The 20,004-nt window shown below is 32.9% G+C and overlaps 1 protein-coding gene across 1 annotated transcript in view; it reads right to left on the reverse strand.

Annotated features, from left to right (window-relative positions):
- The window catches only part of LOC106109100, a 77,391-nt gene that overhangs the window by 19,333 nt on the left and 38,054 nt on the right, over positions 1 to 20,004 (reverse strand). The window contains exons 4-7 of the mRNA XM_013290503.1: positions 19,755 to 19,940; positions 19,396 to 19,527; positions 18,431 to 18,523; positions 17,719 to 17,876 (exon numbers count right to left, since the gene is read on the reverse strand). Coding sequence (XP_013145957.1) covers positions 17,719 to 17,876; positions 18,431 to 18,523; positions 19,396 to 19,527; positions 19,755 to 19,940 — 569 coding nt within the window. The remainder of the gene's footprint in view (positions 1 to 17,718; positions 17,877 to 18,430; positions 18,524 to 19,395; positions 19,528 to 19,754; positions 19,941 to 20,004) is intronic.

Below are 20,004 nucleotides of genomic sequence, written 5' to 3' on the forward strand. Positions count from 1 at the left end.
TGTCTGTCCGCAAGCCGCGTTTATTCTAGGTAATCTCCAAATGGCTGAGCCGATTTCGATCGGACTTTCACTGAAGGCTGACATATAGAAGCATATTATCGACTACTTTTAATCTTAATATTATGTGGACGAAGTCGGAGGCAACAGCTAGTCTTTGATAATAAACCATGTTTTAAAGTGTTATAACTAAACTCCGGAGTTTTGTGTAAGCTTGTAAAGAGAAATTAGACGGAAATGTGAGTGCGTACAAATTGACCGTATCTAACGACAACGAGCCGGCGCAGGCGCGGTGATTGTCCACGCACGCTGAGCTACAACACCATGTTTGAATTAAACCAGACCATTTTGATTTATAGGACACTGTCGATTTAGTCATTAACTAACCTTTAGTGATCACTTAACTTTAAGTGAACCACCCAGTACAGGTCAGGGTTATTTTTAACTTTTTCGTACCTAAATGTACTTAAAAATATTGGTAAAAAAAATGAATGCAGTTTATGTAAATTAATTTTGGAAACTTAACACCAGTACCTACTTTAATATCGATTTATGAATCACGTATCACAATGTCAACTCGATTTATTTTTTTTCATCGATGAAATATAATACGGGTATTTAACAAAGGTTTATTATTTAATAAATGAAAATATATTTTGTTAATTTAGTTAGGGTTAAATTGCAATTTATATGTGGACTAGCCGTTGCTTCGACTTCATTAACAGATACATTACCTTTCTAACGGTGAAAAAATTCAGATGCATTAAAAAAAGTTTATATTATACGTTAACCAATGTTTTATCCCCTAACCGTAGTTTATATTGTGTAATCGAAAGTGGTTTCTTGGAAATTTGTGCACCATTCGGATGCCGAGAATATTTCTACTTCAAGTGTAACGGACGCCTTGACATTTGAAAACTAAAATAGACTTTCTTTAAGTCTCGTAATGTTGGTATCCCATCAGAAGTGTTTTGTGTGACTTCTATCTATACTAATCTATATCTATACTAATATAAAGTGGAAAGATTTGTATTTTTGTATGTTTTGAAATAACTCAAAAACCACTGGGCAGATTTACAAAAATTCTTTTACCGTTAACAAGCTAAGTTATCAGTGAGTAGTATAGGCTCCGCCTTTTTTATTATTTTTTTAATTTGACGCGGCAGATCGCGAGCAACAGCTATAACATGTTTTTAATTTGTTTCTATTCATCAGTCGTTGTCTATTGCTCATTACGTTCTACAAAATAATATTTCCTATTATAATTGTCCACCTGAATCTAAAATCTAGATATAGTAGCCTAAATATAGATACTAGTTTATCTATAATAGAGCAAAGGCGATATTTCGCCACGTCAAGAAACCATTACCGCCATGATTTGTTGCAGACCGTTGTATGCCCATTGCTATCGAATTATCAGATATAATAAACAGGATATCGTGTTTATATGCCTTTAAAGCGCAGTTAGCTGCTATCTCAGAGTTTAAAGTAATTTAAACAATATTATCTATACTGTTTCAATGATAGCGTTTGTGTAACACTTAATAGTATCTTAACGTAATGTAATGGAACACAATTACTAGAACTTAATTCAGATTTAAAACTAAGAACACTTCCTTTAATAAATCGAAAAGTTACAGATTGTCAATTTTAACAAATAAACGAAAAGCTAGTTAATAATAAAAAGAAATCCCGTATTAAATTAAATCACAGATTATGTTTTGTTTACGCATATGAAAAAGTGAATTTGTATTGTCTGTGGTATTCGCATGTCAGTTTGACAAGTACGCGCATTTGGCGCCATTACGCAAGCGTTCCTATTCGCACGTCGGTAGAAGCGCGGGCTTTCGACCGATCTCGTAACCTAATCGTCCGCGATCACGGCACATTTTGTATCTGTGTATAGTGCTATCGAAACTTTACGGCAGCTCAACATTGTCTAGATAAGCTACGCAATACACAATTTTGTGCATAACCGTCGCTATTAACTTTGAATCTTGTAATACCACCGTTTATTTTATATCTGTTTCCGACTCTCACACGCGCCTAGTGTTTTCAAGATTATGCAAAAATGACAACACATTTACCGTAAATTTTCGTCTTGTTTTCAAATTCGGAACAATGGAATGGATCTTAATTTATGCTTTAATTAGTGCAACACTCTCACGTTTTAAATGAAGTGAAAGTTACTTTTTTGATCTTTCTTTCTTTACACAAACACGTTTTGAAGTTTCACTTGTTTCAATTGATTTAAAAATATGTAATAATACTAGCTGTTCCCGTGCGGCTTCATCCGCATGAAATCATGAAAATTTTATTTTATTGTTTACATTTGTCAAATTATCAATAGTAAATGTCAAAATGACATGACATTACAAACCTTGGCAATCTTGCTTCCTTGATATTGGCAGCAACTTATGGTCTCTTTCTCACATAAGGGTTTGCATCCAAAATATTTATCCCCTAAGTTTAATGGCGTGAAAATATATAGCCTAAAGGAAGATAAAGATTATTAAATCAAGTGTTTTTAATGTCCTATTATTTGGTTATGTATCTTACATTATAAACAACCTCATATTATATGGTAAAAAATTTGAAAGCTTTTCCGCCTTCCTGATCACGCAATGTTATTTTAACTAACTTAAATTAGTTTAAATAGTAGAGAGAAAAAACAAATAGAAATTTAGATTTAAAAAAAACAGGGATCGACTATTAAAGTTAAGTTAATATTTTAAGAACATTATTAACTTAATTCTAATAATAATTGACCTCTTACTAACATATAGTAAAGTTGATGAACTAGGTCAATGGTTTGATATAACTAGTACGATCGATTAACCGAAAGATAGAATTTTAATTTGGTATTTATTTATAACTGCATTCTTTTAATTAGAGAAATTGTATTACAACGTATCCATGTTTGAGGGAAAATTTAAACACTATGTACTAGGTAAGATTATTATTATTTATTACGATCATTAAATATTTTTATTTTATACCTCTACTTCTACTAATATCTTATTCGTGTTATTTGTAGTCTCGATATCTCATAAAATTGACATAATACATTTTATACACATACATATCACCGCGATAAAAAACATTATTAAGCGGTTATAAAGAGTTTTAATAGCCTTAGATATACCTTCTATTGGAACACAAACATAATTTTAAAACTACTATAGTTCATATTTTAAAGTATATAAATGAGGGAAGAGCAATATTCTAAAGTTCCACAACTAGGTCAAGAGTTCACTTACTTGGAATTGCTTGAGACTGAATCAAATGTTTTTTTTTTACATTTATATTGTAAAAATAATAGAATATAGTTGCGATAGTTGTTATTTTTTACAGACTATAAACAAGTAAACTATTTTTCTTAACTTCTGAACTAAAACGTGCGTTTTTATTATTACTTACAGACTGAAAACGACGCCAAAAGTCTTTGATATAACACCCATGGTCTTCTTCCAACCCTTGATGAACTGGCGCCGGCGCACCCCGCGGGGCGGCCGGGCCTCGAACTCTGTATAACAGTTAATCTTGGAGCTTCCTCCAAAATCTTATGAAATTCATCACTTTCAACAAACACAAGCAAAATCACGAAACAAAAGAATAATATAATACAATTATTTTTCCTTTTATTGTCACTATTATCTGAAATTAATAATTTCGTTTTAAAAGTCGACGTTTAAATCGTATTCCCCGCGTTTATACAATTCGACGGCATACGTCCGACATCTGTCGCGTCAGAATCAACACTGGCGTGCGTAGAGCTACGCGGCTACGGGGGTGGGCGTAACTTTAAGCTCGAATTTAAAATCACTGTTCGTTTGTTCCGGTCACAGATTTCGCTGTTTGTAATTAGTGACCCGTCATGATCTGTGTCGAAATTAAAATATGTTAGTATTTTTGTATCTTGTCATTAAAATGGAAGTATACTTAAAGTTTTATTTCAAATGCATTGAAGGTCGTGAAAGTGATGAAAGATTTTATTAAAGCTAGCAGTTAATAACCTGAAATATTTTTATGAAAGTAAGTCATAAAAATAAATATTCGTAAGATTATATCTATAAAATAAACTTAAAAATAATTGTGACATTTTTTCTATAACGCAAAATGATTATCATCGATGGATCATTAAATCTTATATTCAAAAGTGTGAGAAATCGCATGTCGCATGCGATATTATCTCGCATCGTACGTGTCGAGATTGGACCCCGGGGCATCGCGTGCCGCCTGGCCCGGGTGCCATTGTTCACCAGATGTCAACGCTCTTCGTCCTCAAATAACTTCAATGGTTACATTTAAAAAACCGTTTATGTATATTCTTTTTTTGAAAAACATTCAACAAAGCAACCAAAATACTGAGAATAGAATGGTTTAAAAAAATTTTAGGATAATGCATGGTTTTTAATCGCCAATAGCTGGTACAAACCCATGAAGTGGTAGTTTCGTTTATTATTGTGAACTATATTATGCTAGTACGGGCTTAATTATATTAATTTGAATCTAATAACATTTTCCATTAATTTTTCCTATAAAATCTAAACAAATATGGAAAATAAACCTTTTATAGATATAATAATGGTAGGGAAAATTTTAAACCTACGTTTTCATTAAAAAAATCTAGCACTGACATTTTAAAATCTACTCTATAATTAGCACAACAAAGCGTATAATAGAGTGAAACGGATGCAGTCATCGGAAATGATTGCATACACGTATTAGTTAGTGCAGTGACAATGACAGGCAAGTGACGTCACGATGACTCACAGTCCTTACCTGCCTCACTGTGACCTACACGCATGCACATCATTATCTAAATATTACCCTTTACATAAAACGTTTGATAATTTTAGTACACTCAGGTACATAAATGTGTAAACATTTACGAAACTTTAGGATCAATAAAATTGTTTAGGCGGAATTGTAAATATATACATATACTTGTCAATATTATGTAGTTATAATCGAAAGCATTTGGTCGGATACCTAATGTATACAAGTTTCTAAAGATTTGTATTAGTAGATATATTTATGTAGCTGACTGTACATACATATTGATATTGTATTTCGAAAAAGAGATGAGTAAATATCCACTTGACATCGGTAAAGTAATTTTCAGCACTCATTCAGAATATTTTATTTTTGTATCTCATAATATCTGTGAACTGCATTTTCCTGCAATTGTCAGATAATTAAGGTATTAAATAATAAAGCTATTAAAGACACAATTACATCATCGGGATTAAATATCTCTGATCTAAGTATTTATTCTTATATTTCCAACAATGGGCCATTATTAGGCTTTACATCTCGCGTGCGGATGATCGTTCAAGATCGCAAAAACACGAAGACTTCCAACATCCAAGAACACTAAAGAAGTATGACACTAATTAGAAATAACACAAGACTATCTTCGATATTACGTAGATATAAAATTAACATAGACCTTCCCAGTTTGAAGCAGGTTTTGAAATTAAACTTACGCGTAACACAGACTGACTTATAAATATTTAACACCTATAGTGATACTATAAAGATGAAAGATTTGTATTTTTGTATGTACTGAAATAACTCAAATAGGCCGATTTTAAAAATTCTTGTAAGTAATACGAGTATAAGCTATGTTTTTTTAACTTTCATGAGGGCCAAGTCGCGAGCAACAGCTGGTTAGTAATATACAAGGAGACAGATGAATATATTCTAGGAAAGACCTTAAATTAGAGCAGTTCAGATAGTTATTGTTATCAGCGCCATCTATTAAGGTTACGAATTTCATCCTTATTTGCATCCTTATATGTCCGTGTCTAGTACATCACGTACTCTGTGGCATCTAATAGCTGAAATAACAGCTCATTTATATGCTACTTGAACCATCTGCAGTATTTTTCTCATAGTCACAATCACAATTGTAATAAATATGAAGGTTTCTATACATTAAAAAAACGTTTAGTACGTTTTCTAGGACATAATCTATCTTTTGTCTTTTTTGTTTTTTTTTTCTCTCTATTTTTTAAAGGGACTTTGGTTCCTTAGAACATGTCAGTCCCATAATACCTTAAACTAAATACCGAAACCATATAATTATAAAACACAATACAACATAAGAAAGTGAAAAATAAACATTAACCATACTTGAGTTACATAGTAATCATGCATCAAAATTTAAGCCCGCAATACACGGTCAGTTTTATCTAAACAGTTCAGAAAAATCAAACGTGTGTAGAACTGAACATTTCTCAGTTATGTCCACACACGTTAGATTTGTTCAGATATAACAGTTCGTGTGTAGTTGGCATTACGTATTTGGTACATTAGATGTATCCGAGAAACAGATGGTTTAAATAGCTTATTGTGATTCAAAATTCGTCTCAAAATAGTATAAAGGCGTGTACACACGTGCGCTGTATCGTGACCTAAATCTTTGAGAATACTGCGCAGATACGGGACCCCTATAGCTATGGCCTAATTGTATTTTATTTAAGAACATGTATAAAAACAAAGTATCGTTTAACGCAATATGTTTCGGGTAAGGGGAGAAGACAAATGAATACACAAAAGATTAACGAAAACAAAAGATATATTATTCGGCTACGTTCAAATTCTACAGACTTTGATAGCGTGAAATATATTTACTGAACATACTAGATCATTGATATGTATAAATAGATAGGTGATTTCTAAAATTCGCTAGTTCAGACTTAACCGCGCGTGTGGATATTAAATGACAATTAACTCTATCTATATTATTAATTTGAATCATACATATATTTCAAGCATAGGCAGAATTACAATATTTTACAGTTTATCCATTTACAGAGGTCAGTGACGTAGATATAGGCGCTTTGCGACAATCTTTGAAAAAGAGCTGAGCATAAAATAATATAAAAATATGTTTCTTATTTGATATTATTTATTATTCAAACCGTACTCGATGTGTCATAACTGATATTAATAACCGAATGGATTGAAAGTCCGCGTGTTACACCGAATTGTAATTTAGGCACAATTTAATTAGAATGTTAAAGAGATAGATTACCCTTGAAAAAAAGATATATGCAAAATATACAAGCACTCCCTTAATTTACTCATCTTCATTATATGATAATCTAAGACAAGTATAATTGATAACTTCTGTAACTTCGAATATGGAAAGGGTCGTTTGTGCTAGTGATGTCCGAGGTCGATCACGTGCGTATTGTGATTTTTATTTGTAATTCATAAAGATAATAATGTTTGCCTTTGAAGAGCACAAACTAATTAACGGTATCTAATGAAGGTTGAATAATACAGGATACGGAAACATTTGTTTTATCGTATGTACCGAGCTTAATGGACGGATCTATTTTACAACCCCATTAAGTGATTAACTTAGATACATTATTTTTATATTGCAAAACTAACTATAAAAAACAAATGACAGTTGCATTAGAACAAAAAAATGTTCAAAACTATAAAATGTCGATGCACCGGTGTGAGTGGCAGTCCAAATTCGAATGCACCAAATGCAAACACGCCATGTCGCCTTGGGTTCTGTTTATTATAACAGTTTTACACGGCGAATGAATCATGTCACGCACCAGTCGCTAGGGCTACAGACTGAGCACTGTTTTCACTGCCGAAACATGTACAAAATATATCAACTTCCCCCTTATTGCTTTTGGAATAAAGGAGACAACAAACACGTCATTTGATTACTTATTTTGTTTCACTAATTATACACAAAGTTTTAATTTGTAAAACAAAGGGTATAACAGTACTGTATTACTTTTAATCTTGATTCACATTTTTAATTGCTTTTTGTAACAGAAACCTTTTCAAAACGCATTAAACGTTCGCATTTGATCATTTAATATAGCCTTACATTGCCACTTAAACATTATTGTCTATCTCAATTGTTCCTTTTAAAAGAAAAGAGATGACATGTTTTCATGTATTCGAAAACCTTTAGTCAAATTTACATCGTACATGCACTTAAAGATGCTTGCACTTCATGATAGTTATTTTAACATCGTAAATACTCCTAGAATGTCAGCTTTAACGACACATACAGACGTTGAAAAATCCAGTAATCGTTGATGGTTCGCTATCAGGAAGTGAGGTAGTTTAAAAATGTAGACACAAGTTGGTCCCCTCGTTAGAATAATTGCAAAGGGATGATTTACATCGCTGACTACATTCATACAAACCCGACGCGTAACGAGCAGGTACTGTTGCCGACTTACTGTCATTCCTGTCACAGTTCAGGTATGGCAATGTCAGAATGTGATCCACGCACAATAGCACAGTTTCAACAATTTTTGGTCAAGTTACATGTATTAAAGTTTCGTAATAACATGGTTTTTCTGATGATTTGTAATCATTACATACAAAAATGGGGGTCGCCAGGATGACAGTAACTAGCTAGAAATGGTAGCTATCCCCCCTCCCCATGGTCCTACATAAGTCATTAAATTATGACTCCCGCGCTATTTTGTATAGCAGTTTCGGTATCGAAAACTACTGTAAAAGTTTTTACTATATTGCCTAACCGTTGTGTCCTTTTTGTGATAAAGGATTTTTCATATTATTATTAAAAATAATTAGGTACAAAATTGTTTTATTATTTCGAAAGTTTTGTTCGCAGTTTTTGGGACTTTTACTTTCACCAAAACAAAGGATTTTAAGCTAACTGATCTTTCAAGGTTAAAACTTTGTGTCTTACGATACATCTTGAGAAAGGGTTTAAGTTGTAAATTGATGCTTTTGTGCTTCTATTGCTATTGTGTAAGCCACGCGACTATACAATACTTCGCGGTACTCTTTTTACTCTGGAACAATTTTACAATTACAAAAGTAACAGAAAGGACCATTATTTCCCAGCTTTTACTGTTGAGTTTAAATCCGAGTTAGATTCTAAAAATAACGTGAATTACATACAAGTAAACTAAAATAAGAATGTTTTTAAGACACATTTAATCTGTAGTATGCAGTGTATGCAGGACAAATAATTTAAAATTTATCAAGAGCTCGTAGAATCTTCTACATGTGAAATCTACCTGCATTTTAAGGTGTAACTTCATCAACAGGGTTACGGTTTATATGCGTATAATTACACGTATCCTTTCTACAAAAGGACCGTTAGGGTCGAACAAGTGACGTCGATCAATGCACTATTTCTTTGCAACGAATAACGTTCCGTGCAGATGGCTTTGTACTTAGAAAAATTACAGTGAATATAAACCTTAAACCCTTTACATTAAGGACCATTTTGCATTTAAGTGAATTTTGATAAAACCACAAGTTGGTGCAAGATGTTCATAACACCTGCGTCTGCTCATCTTGGAGTATTCAATGCGATAATTTCGTCGAATAACGAAATAGGTCGAGTGTGGGAAATGCGTACTTGATGCTTTTTGTTGTTATGTTTGAAACAAGATCATATAAATATCGTGTTAACTATTTTGTCCTAAAAATATAAATCAAAGCAATAGTAAAGAAATATATTATAGTCCCTATCTTCTTTCATACACCGTATATCATGAACATTCGTGAGAAGGTATTCATAACGAGATCGATAAAATTTGTGCACTGCTCAAAGAACAATGATAATCTCATACATGTTATCGGTGCACTACGAATACGTTCTCGCAACTGTCGCGGAAATATTCGTGATAGACCCTCAGTTCCGTTTTACGGTTGCGTAGACAGAAACAAGCGAAAATAAAAGGATATGTCATATGCAGACAGTTTTAAGACGAATGCGTTCTCAATATGGACGCATCCGGTGCGAGCTTTTTCCCAGAATATACGCGGTTACATTTGTGTGTTTATATGTAAATCTCATAACGATTTTAAAACCTACAATGAATTGAATGGCGGATAATATCACTTACGACATATGGTTGTTTCACGGGATCTTACCTGTAACAATAAAAGTTATATATGAAAATTCAATAAAACACGCCATTTATATTTGTAAAATACCACGACGTTGTCTTGTGTGCGGTCGAAAATAGTCGATGCGTTGCTCAATCAGAAATAGAAAATAGTGCCCAACGCGAAGGGAGCTTGCAGCATTTAACAAATAACATAATAGTATTGCAGATAATTTTATTATTTGTACAATTATTGATAACGAGAAAATATAATTATTAATAACGAGAAAATAAAATATCAGTAAATATTGAGAATCACAAATGTTAAAGCTTGTTCATAACCTAATTCCCGTGGCGGGCATAAACAAACGTAGTATAGAGAACCATAAACATCACAGTAATGTTTTAAGTCATTATTGGCCGCAGCTGCGCCGGATATTATAAGGATATTGCGCTGCCACTGATTACGAAATCCCTACAATGTGACAGGAAATTAATAAAAAAACCGCGTATAATCTTAAGAAAATTTAGCAAACAGATTTACTAAAGTTCGCACGGTATTAACTAAGTGAGGTGCGGTTACAAATCTTTTGTTAACTTACCATCATGTGCTTTTAAGTCGCATTTTTACGTAACATTATAATCATAAAATTATATTACAATAGCTTTCGTTCGTGACTCCGTCTGCGTGGAAGAAAAAAAAAACAAAAAAGACCTATAAAGTCCTCTAGATAATTCTCTACCTCTATGCCAAATTTCATAAAAAAATCAGCTGTAGGATACAAACTCTAACAAACATCCATTCGTCCATGTTCTCATATTCAAGTAAGATTCAATCGACCTATAGCAATAGTTACAAATGTATTTAAACAATGACAAACCCATTTTCTCATTGTCATTTAGTTAAGGGTTTGGTTAATTTAACTTTTAAATGATTTTTAATTTTTTTTTCTATTAAATAAGGTTTTGAATCATCTACGTCATTGAATAAACCGATGATGGGATTAAAGAGATTGTAGATACGCAAATGCCCGCATGCGCATGTAAACAAGGGCTGATGGTACTCGATTAGAACATCATCTAATTGCCAGCCCTCCTACTTGTGAAGTTCCATTAAGTTAGTAAGGCCTTGTACGCACTTAATTGAAGGATACATTGAAGTTCCCCATATATAAGAGCTAAATGCCTATAGTATCAATAAGTAGGAAAATAACGTGAGAAATATTGTGTTTTTGAGGACAAAAAGTATATAGTTATTACCTCGGTTCTAGGCTCTGTAAATTATGTGTCAAAACACTATTGGCTAGCTACTGGAATGCGGATGATACCAGGGTTCGGAAGATCAGCGCTGGGTGCCTCACTGGGTAGCACCCAGCATTCAAAGCTGAGCGTAGACCCAATCTGGTCAGCATTAATTTTTTTTTATACTTAATTACTATGTCATGTTAGTTTTTCTTTTGTTATTTCTGGTTGTGTTGTATTGTTAAAGTGGGATTAAATGTAACCTAATCATGTGTCTACATCACCAGCTCACTATACGTCCACACCGAGGGGCTCGGAGCCTACCCTAAGTAAGGGGTAATGTGGTAAGCATATCTATATATTCGAAATTTCGGTAAACACGAATCCAGAAGATATTTTCACGGAAAATTTTCTTAATGCGTATATCTGTGTCAGTTATGACTCAGGACTTCAGGAATTACTACGAAAATACTAAACCACATAACGTTGGATTTAATATCATATTCCACGGATATAAGATTGAATTTCTCTTAAACAATTTCAGATATAAACCAAACTTGTTATGTAAGCATTGAGTGATGTTTAGAGTTATTGAAATTCAGTTAAGAGTAGCACTCACTACGTACCACGGCGGAGCTTTGTTTATTTACGATCAACGCGGGATGTATTGCGCGAAAGATATTATTTACTAGCGTCATTGAAACAATCGTCAGCACATAACCAATTATCTCGTCTGAATCACCATGACTCATAGCAAATGCTACTGCAATTTGAACCTTAAACAGATGAAGTATAGTTTAATTTGTATTTACGAGTATTTTAATATGATTTACATAAAAAGTCCTTAAAGCGGGCATACACTTTTGGCTAAACTATCGCACAATAGTTGTGCGATTGTCGATTGTTTTGCAGCCGAGTCAATTGTTTATTTGCACATCTAAAAATCGAATAATATTCGCACCTCCATATATGCCGATAGTAATCGTAGAATCGCTGTTCACAGGATTTTAATAGGCATAAGTGACAAGAGAAAATACTAGTTATACGTAGAAAAATGTCAGATGCAGTTATCCTACAAAAGAAGTCGTCTTGCCTTTTACAAATAACGGAAAATTTGTCGACATAGAATATTTCCCTAATGATTACTGTATTCGCACAATTCTCTGTCTTGTATGAAAATGGGCAAAGAGCGGTGTGCGTATCGAAAATTAACAGGCCGTGGAAATGTGGACTATATAACTAACTCGACGTCAAACAACGACGATCTGTTAGTTGGCACGCTAACAACGAAAGATATATTTCGTAGGATAAACTAGCTTTTGCGACTTAAATATTGTTAAATGAATTTGTCGAACAAACTATAAAAATGAGTTTAATAATTTCGTCCGTAAAATACAAGAATATGAGATAAAAATAATATTATTATTCGACCGTTTTTTTTAAACGAATGAATAATTAAAACGTACGATAAGTAGTCAATAAGACACTAAATCGATTTGAGCGAAGATAATGTTCCGTAGCGTTACACAAATTAATCATCGAATAGATGAGTTATTTTGGTTAAAAAACATAGAAATAGTTTAACAATGGCCATTTATAAATATTGCGTTTCGTACAGTTTATTTTGTTTTATTCGTTCCGAAATTATTTAAAAAAAGAACGCCAAGTTTCTTACAAGAAGCATTACAATATTCCATTAGACCCTTTACATTTAAAAGATTTCCATACTATATACTTTCTTGGTAATGGAGTCTCCAGTCGTAAACGATAGCAAGGAATGTATGAATATCGCATAATACGTCCAAATAAAATACGCAAAACACGTTATAACTTGCGAGTGACTAACAAGACATTATCTTAGGAAAATTAACGACCCTTTATGGTGGACATTACCATTACAAATTATATGCATTATACAACGCACGCGCAGTTTATATGCCTACAATAAATTTTCTTGCATCTTCCCATTTAGACGGCGATGGAATAATACAAAAAATGAAGTTGTAATAAAAATGTCATTAGACAATGAAAATCTACGTAATTTTTGACATAAGTTGGTTTTATATTTTTCTTGCTTCTTTAAAGTATTATTTATTCTATAGCTCAATGATAATCGCCTAAATGTAAGCTTCTAATGAAAAGCCCTACATAAGTTTCTGTGAAATAAACCTAAATAATTCTAAGAAAACATATGCAGCGTCAGATAAACTTGTTTAGATAATAAATTATACTCATATCTAAGAAGATACCCATCTGAATCTTAATAAATGTTATAATTATTGAATTTAGTAAAATTACCAAAATATTCGAGGTTATCTTTAAGGTAACTTGTTATGGTACGCAAAAACTGACGCAGAATTAAGGTGAGTACTGACCGAAGTTACACTTTACAATATTGTGTTCCCACCTTTATAACCTAATTAAACTATAAATTACTCAAATAATTACCATTCAATTTAATTATTCTATATCGAACTTTATTCTAATTATACATTTTTCTAATTTGCAGGTTAGAATAAAATCGTTATAAATTATTCTAACCTACAAATCAATTCATAATTAAGGCCATTAAAATCATATAAAAACCCTCGCAAATAATAATAATTATAATAAAATACTAAAGTATTATCATTTTCACTCCATTAGGCAGTGTTATAGTTGAAAAATTGTAGAAAAATTTAAAATAAGTTATGATAATTTTATAATATGTATCTCCTAATGGTCATTAACTTTGGTTTATGCGTGCGTGGAATTTGTTCAGTGTCGCTACAATCTACAAGATAAGAGTCATTTAGATAAAAGCGACCCCTTACGGCTTCTGTTCAATCTATTAAATTGTTATCGAATATACATTTTTTTATCTATACTTCTATACTAATATAATAAAGCGTAGACACACGCTACTCCGTGGTATAGGATGTCAGCATACACAGCATATTTTTGAATAATTCCATCTTTAAAAAGCCCTACACTTAAGACACGCTATCTATTTTCACGCTATTAAACTTAGGGGATAAATAAAACGGAAAAAAACCTTCATGTAGGAAAAGGACCATAAACTACATGATGCCAACATTAAGGTTATGGTACCGGTAATTTTGACATTTGCAATTGAGAATTTGACAAATGTCAACAATGAAATAAAGTTTTTATAATTTGTTGCGGATGAAGCCGCACGGGAACAACTAGTTAATTTATAAATATCTTGCAAAGTTAACTGTGTTGGGTAATTGGGTAGTTTTTTATACTGATTTAACATAAGTTGGTGATTTTTGTAATCTTTTGTAAAAATGTAATGCTACTTTAGGTGTAAATAGTAAATTAGACCGAATTAACGAAGCCACATACGTGCTTGGATGACTTAGTCATAGGTTCAAATGATTACGGTTTATGTAAATACAAATCTTTATATATAAGTGAATACATTAGAGGGACTGTTTACAAAGTCCTGTCAAAGATAAGGATAATATGGGAATGATGGTAAAGCATAGCTGAATTATCGATGCATTAAGTGTTACTCATTGTTTTGCTTCGCGTTTTCACTGTCTACATATACAAATATACCTTTCAACATGATTAACAAACGCAAAGGATATGTTTACAGTAGGCAAAATAATTTAAAAAATATATCGGTGTCAATTATGGAAATTCAAAACAGCGCCATCTTTTGGTCACTTTCGGATATTTTTTTAATTGAATTACTAAAAAAATGAAAATTAAATGCTGTTCAGTAGGGCAGGGCAGTATTATGACTACTATCGGTAATCATTAGAAGGTATTTAGTGAAGGTGTGTCAAGTGCAGTAAATCTTATCTTTGGACATTCTTTGCCTTTGTACGTAACTTTGCCAGTTGCCTGTGGCCGTTGCAATAAGCGGAAGCGATTTATTAGAACTTAGAAGTAAATAAGCATTGTTGACAAGTTTGAATCAAACATTTTTTAATCAAAAAAGTAATAATTTTAGAAATTTAAAACAACATTTTTATATACTGCAGAAGTAGTGATCATTAACCTTTTAGTAATATTTATATTACAGTTTGACTTTTAGAATTTTTAAACCTAACAATAAGCATTTAAAATATAATATTTTACCTTTGTTGGTTAAAAGTAACGTCTTATTTAATTTTTTTACTTAACAAAGTACCCACAAACACTTCAATATGATTTCATAGAAAGAATTTAACAAAGCAACACAATTAGCAATATAAAGTGGGTTAACGAGTACCCTAATTACTGTCTATCGACGGAAGCGGCCAGTAAACATGATAACCTCTACTTTTACTAACGGTTATAATACTATCAAAACAGTCCACTTGACTTTACGATCATAATCTACAAAATTTCATACAAATTCCCTAGAATCTATTACGATACACAAACTTTTCTTTTTTTTATAACATAAGGCGGCAAACGAGCAAGCGGCCACCTGAATCCGCCAAAATGGCGAAGCGACCGCTGCACATAGACATCCGCAATTGCAGATGCGTTGCCTACCCTTATCCAACAGAGGACTAGACGCACATGAAGAGAATATCTCCCCTTCCTATGTATCTCCTCCGTCAAATCCACTTCCCCTTCCCATCCTATCCTTATAAGAAAAGAGTGGTAAAGAGAAAGGGACTTAAATTAGGCCTCCGCCACCACACTTATCACACGAAACACGGAATTGCTTCCATTTCACGCCTGTCTTCTGTGTGGTCGTGGTATTACACCGGGCGTGCCGGCCTATTCGTGGTAAGATGTTAAAGCGAGCACTACCACTGGTAGACCTTTAGTATAGTACTAATTTACAGCCGAACCCTATAATCGAATCCCAAGATTGTCAATAATAGTATATAAGTATAATCTGATTAGTGAAAAGGTATTTAAACCAACCTTAGAAAGTAGAACTTGATCGAGATTGATTTAATTTGGCTGTAATTTCTCTAATAAGAATTAGTATGAATAAAAAAACATAAAATGATTAATTTTAAATAATCAAATTGACTTTAGTCAAACAATCTAGAACATTCCAGACTTGACTACGTATAAGTTTTATTAATTCCTGGATATTCATAGATTTCTAAGATGTTAAGATAAGGCACGTGTCGGAATAGGGCTTTATATTCCACATCTACGCGTCATGTCAACAAACAACGTTGTTGCGTAGCGCATAACTGTTCCAAGAGTTTACGCCGGCGTTTGAATATAAACAAGAGAGATTCAGATCTAGATAAGTATCGAGATACTGTTACGTGACGGTAACATTTCTCATAAAAAATATAGAATTTAAATAAATTTAACTAACATAATTAAAACTACAGGTTAATAATAGAGTACTATTGTATTTGCTACATATTTTCTTAATTTTTTATTTCATTATCAATGAGTTTATTAAATTTTGAGATCAACGACATCTATCGCGCGGGGCGGAAATAAAATTACCAGTGAAATTGCCAGATTTACAGTTCACATTTCGTTGTCAATAGGTATAACAGAAAAATATTTTTCTATGATAGATAACAATAGAGTGACGTCTATAGGCCGAGAACATCCGCAAAATGGCAGATCGTCCACTGTATAATTACCATCGTATCATTACATCATTAAATCTGTGATTGCTGTGTTATTTAATAATTTTCATGTAACGGTGCGGGTTTTTATGCATACAAATTGTCGTGAACAATAAATAAGCTAAATCATCATTAATAACGTTTTAATCATTTCATGATATAGAATTTCATAGTGAGTATGGACCGAATTTATTCTTCTCCCTTTTATATATATTTAAAATAAGGTCTAGCAGTATTTTTTGTCTTTATTCTAAACTAGCTGTTATACGCGACTCCGTCCACGTGAAATAAAAAAACAAAAGTAGCCTATGTGTTCTTCCAGAGTATCTTTTAGGTCTATGCCAAATTTCATCGAGATCCGTTCAGCAGTTAGGCTACAAACTAATAACCATCTAACCATCTAAACTTTTGCATTTATAATATTACTAGCTGTTCCCGTGCGACTTCATTCGCATGAAATTATGAAAATTGTTTTATTGATTACATTTGTCAAATTCAATTGCAAATGTCAAAATGACATGACATGATGACAAAGTATAGCAATTTTGCTTCCTTGATGTTGGCAGCAACTTATGGTCTCTTTCCCACATTAGGGTTTTTACCAAAAATATTTACCCCCTAAGTTTAATGGCGTGAAAATATATAGCCTAAAGCGTGACGTAAGTGTAGGGCTTTTTATTAAAAAAAGAACTATTCAAAAATGTTCAGTGATTGCTGACATCTTAGGCAACAAAGAAGTGTGTGTTTACGCTTTATTATAATAGTATAGAAGTATAACAATAAAAACTTAAAAACCGTATTAAAAAAATCACTATCTCAACTTTTAATTATAAAAATATTACAACCCGTATGTGCACCCTGTATATGACGGTATGAGCGAACTCACTTAGATATTGTAAAAAATTAAAAATGTTACCTTACCTTCTGTTACTTTTTATAGCGTAGTACCCAAAGTGTCTAGACAAACCCGCAATTGAGTTTACGGACACTTTCATATTATTATGTATTAAAATAAATAAATAAATAAATAAAATAAAATAAAATATAGATTAAGCTTAACTAACCTGAGTAAGCATGTGAGTTGTACATCGTTCTGGTGTCGTGCAAGCGCGTGAGCACCTTCGACCCTCACGGCGTTGATCTTGTCCCTGAGAGCGCTGCTGCAGGCGCAGCGCTCCCGCACTATTGACATTATATTCGGCTGACGGAGGAATGCCACCACCTAAATAGAATATTAATAATCATTCGTTATACTATGAAAACTAAAATATTTGGTTAATTGTTGGTTGAAACCGTAACATTTAGGTATTGTCCCACCACTGGTGATAGATGCTCAAATAGCTTGACGTCACTGTCAGATAAGGTAACAAAATCCGATATTTCCATCACACATTTTACACGTTGGATTGTTAGACATTTTACAAATTGGTGGGACAGGCCCTTATACTGATAAATGTAGCAGAATTTAAATTTTTCTTCAGTTTATTTGATATAGTGTGTAGTTTTTTTACAAATGTATGTATTTTATAATCTAGTTAACCCTTAATTCGATTATGTCTAGTGTGACGTATAACTAATAAAAAAAACTCTTCTTAGTTCAGTAGTTTAGAGAAAAATACGTGATATAGGTTACTGATCTCAGAGGAATTTTTTTAATTAGTTCTTCGTCACATTAAAGTTTTTGATGTTGGTTACATATTTTTTTTTCTACAAAACACTCATTCGAATTAAGGGTTGATTCAAATATTTAGTACAGTTTGAATTAATTAATGTTACCTTATCATTGTACGCGACTGGTATTTCTTGGTGTGAATTATGCGCATACGCATCTGATGAGCTGACAGGAGGCCGCGGAGGTGGCGTTGGAGCCTGATGATAAAATAAGAAGAATGTTAAAAAACGTTTTTAATATAACGAATAAAAAGCTAAAGAAAGAACCATATAAGAAAAAAAATAAAAAACAACAAAAACCAAGATAATGACAAAAGACTTTAACAAAATTTTGTTCCATCTGTTACTAGCAGTCATGCGAAAACAAACACAAACAAAAAACATAAAACCATGCTAACAAAATAAAATCAGCTAGCGACATAAAACATACAAAAACATGCTAAATACTAAAAACATTTTATAAAAACTTACATCACTAATTCTTATTTACAAACTTGATAGCAAAAAAAATAAAATAAAAACAAATTTCCCTTTATATCAAATAAAAAATACACGCAAATTATTTACGTAAATTAATCAATGCTTATAAGGAGAAAACAAGAATTAATTTAAGAAATAAATTTACCAAGGTAAGCCGACAGATGGCGTTACTTGATATGGACACTATAAAACTTTACTGCCGTATCTATATCAAAAAGTTTCAAGTTCATTGTCACAAATGTTTTGATAATAATTAAGATAGAAAAATTATTTACAACCAAGCACAAATAACTAAAACAACAAATACAAAATAGTTAAATATGATACAGGCAACATACAAATGAAAAAGTAATTGTTTCTTTAAACCACTCATTGAACAAAAATGCTTTTAAATATACTATGCTAATTCGATTTGTAGAAAAACGTTAGATGTTGAAAATCGATATAAATGGTACTAATTGTAAAAGTTATCACTTTACTAATAGATGGCGCTACTTGTCCTATGAGTTTTAGTTTACTAGCGCCATCTATGTAAATTTATATAAAAGCATATTTGATATAGGAGTGGTGTGAGTCTGTTTGTGTCGTGCCTGGTCGTGCAGGCGGCGGCGCTGCGGCAGCGGGGAGTAGGGCGCGGCGAGGCGCGCGGCGGGCCGGGCGGCGCGCGGCAGCCGCGGGTCCATGAACGTCGTCCGCCGCAGCACGTGGTCCACGAAGAAACGCTACACGTTACACATAACACGCCTTTTTACACAATACTTCACGGATACCCAACTGCGTAATAACGTAGTTAAGACATTAAAGGTAACATTTATAATTGAACACCCGAAGTACACTTTATAATGTAGGGACGGATATTTTTTGCCAGGAAATGTCCTTTCTGGGACGTTTTATATCCAGCTTATCACATGGTCATACAATAATGGAATAAAGTGTGTAATAGCGTTACCTTTCCGTTGCGGTCGAGCTTGGTATCCCAGCCGAGAGGAAGGTCGCGGTCTTGCTCGCTGAACATGTTGACAAGCGCCACCAGATCGCGGTTGTGCTGGTACCGCTCGAAGGAGGAGGTGTCGCGCCGGATCTTTGATATCATGTGCTTTAGTGTAGAGTTGCCGTTGTACAACGCTGACGCTTCCTGGAAACACGTCAGTAATGGTGACAATAACTAAACATAAAAAAAAGAAAACGGGAAAACAAAA

This window comes from Papilio polytes, unplaced genomic scaffold (assembly GCF_000836215.1).
Source record: "Papilio polytes unplaced genomic scaffold, Ppol_1.0 DF821289.1, whole genome shotgun sequence".
Lineage (NCBI taxonomy): Eukaryota > Metazoa > Arthropoda > Insecta > Lepidoptera > Papilionidae > Papilio > Papilio polytes.